Source organism: Oryzias melastigma, linkage group LG8, assembly GCF_002922805.2.
Source record: "Oryzias melastigma strain HK-1 linkage group LG8, ASM292280v2, whole genome shotgun sequence".
In the NCBI taxonomy this organism is placed as follows: domain Eukaryota; kingdom Metazoa; phylum Chordata; class Actinopteri; order Beloniformes; family Adrianichthyidae; genus Oryzias; species Oryzias melastigma.
Window position 1 is genome coordinate 13,170,201 of NC_050519.1, and position 6,673 is coordinate 13,176,873.

The following is a 6,673-nucleotide window of genomic DNA, read 5'->3' on the forward strand; positions in this document are numbered from 1 at the left end:
TGTTCTTCAGTCAACAGGATTAAAATCCAGTTAGTCGTCCTAACCTGTGACCCAACTACCTATGAGCTGGAAGTTGCAGATTGATTTTGTTTTCAGAGATTTTTGGCAGAACACAAATAAAGCCTCCATGGCAAGTCATTATTGTCGTCAGTCTGCTTTGTAGCCTACTATGACACTACCACCCCGTGCTTTATTGTTGGCATGGTATTTTTCCACCCAATTTAACTTCCACCTCACCAAAAAACAACTTTTTCTCGTATTTTTTGAAAATGTTTTTCAAGTATTGTATACCATTAACACTTACAATAAGTTTTTTTTTGTTTGTTTCATTTTAATTTTTACTTCCTAGAGGAGTTTTTCCTGCTCTCTGGAATGTTATTAAAGCATTGCAACACTTTCAGGGCTGATACATGCTTATTTTTAAATGCACCATCTATTTTTTTTAGCACTTTAAAGTTTAAAACTTCAGCTTTTCTTTAAATAAAATATAATGATGAAACTAAATACTGTACTCAGACCGCATTTGGCTATCTGTTTGAAAATTTAAAATATTTCTGAAACAAAAATAGTAAATATGGTTTGAGAATTACAAAATAGTTTTTTCAGCAAAACTAGGATTAGGAACTTTTTATTAAAAACTCTTAACACTTGACGCCTACTGATGCAAATACGCACCAAACCACTTTAAGTTAGCATTAGCTTGAAAACAAAAATAAAAGTGATTTTTTTTCATAGCTGGATTCAGGCATTAAAGGGTTACCTGCCAGTTAGGTGTCACTTAATACTAAACACAAACCCTTACTTGTCCCTGGAAAAGTTCTCTGTGGCATAAAAGGCTTTAGCTTGGAAACGTTTTGACATTTTAAAGCATGAAAAACAGTTGATGTCTGCCAACATTTGCTTTTTTGTGTCAGCAAAAGTCTTTCATTATTTGTTTATCTCTCGCTCAACAAAGATCCACTTGTGTGCTATATTTTTTTCCTGCTGTGATAAGTAACATTCTTTTTAAAGGTCTAAAAATTGCACCTTTTATGTAACAGGATTGGAGCAATTTGTCATCATTTATGAATGAAGACAGAGTCGTGCACTTCCCTTTGGAATTCAGTTTTAATTTAAAGCTCTTTGAGAACATCATTGCTGTTGTGCATCGTCGTTTTAAACCATCAGACTGGAATTTATTTTTAATTTTGGAGTCATAAAATTGTAATGTGGGTCAGATCTCTTTGGTAGACTTTGAACTGCGCTGCTAGAATTCCCTGTGGTTCTGTGAGTGAAAACATGCCACCAGGTGTCTTTATTGAGGTCAATTGTGCCGCTAATTGCAACTGACTTGCATTTTTATTTCCACTGGCTGCCGTCTTCCCGGCTTTTATTTGCATCAGGAGATGCGACCAGATATGAGTGTGAATCAAACCTTTAGGGTCATAATAATGAGTTACATGGAGCGCTTTAATCTTCTGCGATGCACTAAATCCTCGGAGGACGATGACATCATTTGCTGGTAAAGTAACCGGTTTTCCCGTTTGATCTGTGCACAAAGCATAAAAAGCGTGAGGGGAGGCCTATTTTTTTGTGCTCCACAACATAGCTTTGAAGGATGTTTTATCCCTTGATGTCACCTGGGTAATCTAAATTTTAAATGTCACATGGGTTTTTTGAGAGTCGTCTGCGGGGGGCCGTCTCTTTGAAGCCTTAACCCCCTCTAATTGCCATCCGTGTTTCAAACGTGCCACAATTAGAGTTGCACCTTTCATGACTCCGCCCCCTTCCACTCCTTTAACCCTGTCTGTGTCATTCTCATTTCAAAACGCAGGTGGCCCAGCTCCCCCTGTCAGTGAGCGACGGGCGCTGGCACCACATCTGCATCACCTGGACAACCAGAGACGGCTTCTGGGAGGCTTACCAAGACGGCGAGCGCCTCGGCACTGGAGACAACCTGGCCCCCTGGCACCCAATTAAACCTGGAGGGGTGATCATCCTGGGTCAGGAGCAGGTGAGATGGGAGGCTTAGATGTTGAGGAGCAGGCTTTTTTTGGTGTGTGTGTTTCCTGTGAGATCAGTGCCAGAGGCGTAGAGCGGAGCGCTGGGGAGGAGAAGCTTTGAGGCTCTTCTCACGCTATTGTGGCCCTTATAGCATGACCTCATTCATGTGCTGTTAAATTGGACAATATACCCTCAGGAGCTCTGTTTTCAGGTTGATTACCTCCATGACAATACCAAGGATGCACCTAAAAAATGTACAGACATAAAACACAGCAGTACTCTGAGTCATATACCCACAAGGCATTGGTTTGAAGCCTAGAGGGACGGTATTGCTTCATGTTTCAGTCAGAAACTCAAAGGGAGATTGCTGCATCACTAAAGATTGAGAAAAAACGATCTATTTCAAAGTAGTTCCACAATTAAAAACGGCTGATTAATGTTTGACAGTGTTACGAAATTCATGAATTGTTTCCTATGTTTTTAAAGGAAGCCTCAAGGTCTACCGTTTTAATCTGGCTTTTAGCTAAAATGTAGAGTTATTTGATATTTTGAGTTTTATTTTATAGTTTTATTCTCTATTTTTACCCAATTTTTATTACTTTTACTGATTTATATATGTCTGTTTACTTATTTACTGGTTATTTATATCTGTTTCTACTTTATTTTTAATCTATTTCACTCCTTTTACATTTTTAACTCCAGCGTTTTCTTCAGAGGGATCCTCCACATCAGTGATTGATGCTTGTCGGTAAACGGGGTCGCTGTGGTGGGATCTCCTGGGTCTGTCTCTTTGCTTAGATCTGGGGGGGGGGTCCTGTGGTAGCGTATTCTGTAAACTTCATTGGGGGGTCACTGGTGTGGACGGGTCCCTAAAACATTGTTTCCTCACTTCAGTACAAAGCTAGATTTCTACTTTCCATCATTTCAATAAATTCGTCTTTAATTCATTTTTGTCTATTTTGTGTTTTTTATTTTATTTTATTTTTTCTCTATCATGTTGTGCATGGGTCCACATGCGTTTTGTGCGTGCGTGAGGGCATTGTATGGGTTCTACACATTTTCCCATGAGCAATGTCTTGCTCTATGCTTTTAAAATTTGATTTTTATGTAAAGCATTTTGAGTGAAATTGTTTTTGGAATAGTGCTACACAAATTGATTTGATTTGAAATATTTGGTAATACATTTTGATTTTATTTGAATTGAATTGATCTGATTTAATCTGATTCGATTTGAACTCTTTGGTAAGTTCCTAACTCTGTTCTGCATCTCCATCAAGGACATCGTCGGGGGTCGTTTCGACGCCACCCAAGCCTTCGTGGGAGAACTGAGCCAGTTCAACATGTGGGACAGAGTACTGCGGCCCGTGGACATCATCGGCCTCGCCAACTGCTCAGCCTACATGCCTGGAAACGTGGTCCCTTGGGTTGACGCTAACGTGGAAGTGTTCGGTGGCGCAAGTAAGGCTGCTCTAGAAATCTGCGAAGACCGCGCTTTTGATTCGTAAAGGCTACGATGCGGGAATCTTAGTGTAGCCGCCGGAGGATCAAGAGGCTAACCATCCTGACTGTGGCTTCTTCTGTCGAATCCCAAAAGGTCAGGGTAGCAGCAGTGCTCCATTCTGTGGTTTTTGTTCACGGCGCAGTTTCAAAGAGTTTTTAGGATTAAACTTTCTATGTTTAGTTTGAGCCGCAATAACTTCAAATTTGTGCGGAAGAAACTGTACGCTGTTGCATCAGTCGGCAGCGATGACGCCAGCCGCTCTCATCTTGTGCTTTCTTTCCTTTTATGAGCCCTGCTGTCATTCAGAGACTCTTTGAAAAAAGTTACCCTTGGTTGCATTCTTCGTAATGACAAGCCTGCACTGTAATCCTTGTTAATGTGAGCTCAAACCAGCTTTGATGTGCAGCACAAAACCGTGGTTATGCACAACGTGCTGCAAGCTTTTCCAGTTTGAAGAGCGGTGAAACTGAGAAAGAAAGTCGATGCTTTTTTGGTGGACAGATCATTCGAATCCAAAAGGCAAAACATGCATGAGCCTGAACTGAAGAAAGTGGCGGTGCATGCTTGCTGTCAAAGAGCAGAGTGAACGCGGTGCAAGCAAGCCAGCGCTGACAACATTACATAACTGTGTGTACAGTCCTGTGGTTATAGCTTGTCTTGCGTGCAAAACGGCCAGAGATTATGAGCGAGACAGGACATTTTCATTCTTGTAAATCTATGCTTAATACCTCACTGCCCCTTGAGCAGCTGCCACGTCCCAAACAGCTTTACGGACAGCCTGGCTCCGCTCAGGTTAATAGCCAAGCCGGACAGCTGCCCGGGACTGGCACATCGACAGAGCTGTGGACGTCAGCAGAGTCCTCATCAAGGGCAGGGACTGAGTCTGGACCTCAAGAAGGAGCGTCGCCTCACGTGGATTGTAATTATCCATGTCTATAAATGAGGATGAGAGCAAGCAGCCCTGGACCTCTGCTGTTTTTTTGTTTTTTTCTCCAAGCCAAGTGTGTCATAAATGATCAAATATAGAGATGTAGCGCTGGAGTCAGATGAGGCCCCTCCTCAGAAGAAACAAGGAATTTTGCTATGAAATGGACTTAATTGCCTTACACCGGACACAAATAAAATCTTTGATCCATGGATGTGATGTATTTTTAAAAGTTTGGGGAAAGTGGTGCATTTTGGCACCAAAATGAATGAAACTAATGAAATTTACCAAAACATTTTATTTTCACATCTGCATGCATTTCCTTTTTATCATGTGTTCCCAGAAAGCATCAAATGGATAAAGTTGTTTCTAACAGGTTATCACTAATTCTTTTACCAGACTTTCCTATTATTAATAATTAAAAGGCCTCTATTTGCATTTAAAGTAAATATAAGAAAAAAATTGATGCAGTAAGTTACTTGACAGCACAGAATGTTACAAAAGAGAATGCATTGTGTACCCTGAACAAAAGGTTTGTTATCACACTGTAATTGTGTCTAATAATGTTGAAAATGTAATGTTCCTGCTTATTCTGCTCATGATTTTTGTCCATCAGCAGCACAGATTAAAGAAAAAAAAAGCAGAAGTTCTGAGCATGGTTGAAATGGCCTTTTTTCTGAGAACCAAACGTGCATTTCTGCTGGTTGATAACTCAAATGTACCGTCAGAACGTCAACCAAGTGTGTTTTAAACACTCCTCTATGTGCTATTTTTTCTGAAAATGAAAGTGAATGTCCTTTTTGCGCCCAATAAAAGACTAACAGTTCCAGAAATGCAACATTATAGCTTTAACCAGATCATTTAACAGATAAATGAAACAGCTGGCTGAACAGTCGAAGCGTGTTTTGTCAAATTATCTATGCCCACATTAGGGAAATCAGGGAAGGTAAATCCCTGCTGATGCCGTGCATTACTTTCCCAAAATATATAACAGAACACATTTGGTAGAGGAGTGTAAGTGTTTGTCTCGTTTGGGGAACTCGTCACAGTATTCATAGCAGTATACGTCCTCTCATCTGGACAATGCAATGTTGTCAGCCGAGGTGAAATCCTCTGGACTGGCTGACGTCCAGGTGGAAATGAAAAAATCTGCCCATGCGGATTATGGGAGCTGCTACGATGTAGGACACTGTGAGCCGCCTTCTCTCTCCTTGACGCCGCGTGCTGACGCTTCTGTCTGTGTGCTTTTTGAGATGCAACACGGGGCCCGTCTCTCAGAACAAAGCAAAAATATGAGGCCTCCAAAGAGTAGTGTGAAATATGTGACACTATATACTTTTTTTTTTTTTTGCTGTTTCATTACAACTGGATTGCTGCTGTCATTTTACACAATCTAATGTTCAAAAATGTCTTAAAATACTTAATTATAGAGTAAAAAATCTAAGGTGCTTTAAAAAATCATATTTCAGACAAATCTAGTTGTTTTCAAAAATAAAAAAAATATGAACTTTTGTGTAGTTCTTCATCCTTTCCTCCTATAGTGTCTTTCAGTTTAGTCCACTGTGTTCTTTCAGAGAACTTTAATCAGTTTTAAATCTAAAATTGTTGCAGCCACTAGCATAACTTACAGGGGCATTATATTTGCTATATATTTCAGTCATAAATCGGAATAAATTGGTACTAAATATATGTCTGATGAAAACAGGCTCTAACCTTCTGCATGTAGGAGGATGCTGGGAGGTTGGTTGGCAAAAATTCAAAACGCTTTTTTCAATAAATAATTATGTATTTGTAGTCATTACCATAGAACTGCTCAAAACTAAAAATACGGAATAATTGCTGTCTGAGGGATTAAAAAGGCTGAGTTTCTTGCTTCTTCAGTTAAAAATACCCAGAATCCTTATTACAGCCTAGTGACAAAAATTGAAAACTTTCCCTGCATTTGGAAGAGGAATATTTCAGTGAAGCATTTTATGAATTTATCTGATTTTTTTTTACTTGTAGCATCTAAATATGTCAGTTCTTTTGCATTAAATCTAAATAATAAATCTAAATAATAAATGTTTCTGTTTATTTTCTCTTTTTTATGTGGTTTAGTTCTATAATGCAGAATGGATGGTTGAATTCTAATTTAAAATGATGCTAACAAGAAAAATAAATATGTTAAAAAATAAAATTCACTGTATGAATCATTGTGTTTTGCTCTTTGTTTCTGTTTATACGATCCCAGCATTTTTCGATTTAAGGTCAAATTAAGATTTTTG

The 6,673-nt window shown here is 39.2% G+C and overlaps 1 protein-coding gene across 2 annotated transcripts in view; it reads left to right on the top strand.

Moving 5' to 3' along the window:
* The window catches only part of nptx2a (neuronal pentraxin 2a), a 16,847-nt gene extending 10,937 nt beyond the window's left edge, over positions 1 to 5,910 (top strand). For both annotated transcript variants that reach the window (XM_024272354.2, XM_024272353.2), the window contains exons 4-5: positions 1,814 to 1,993; positions 3,261 to 5,910. In XM_024272354.2, the coding sequence (XP_024128122.1) occupies positions 1,814 to 1,993; positions 3,261 to 3,488 (408 nt within the window). In that variant the 3' untranslated portion in view covers positions 3,489 to 5,910. The remainder of the gene's footprint in view (positions 1 to 1,813; positions 1,994 to 3,260) is intronic.
* The last annotated feature ends 763 nt before the right edge of the window (positions 5,911 to 6,673 follow it).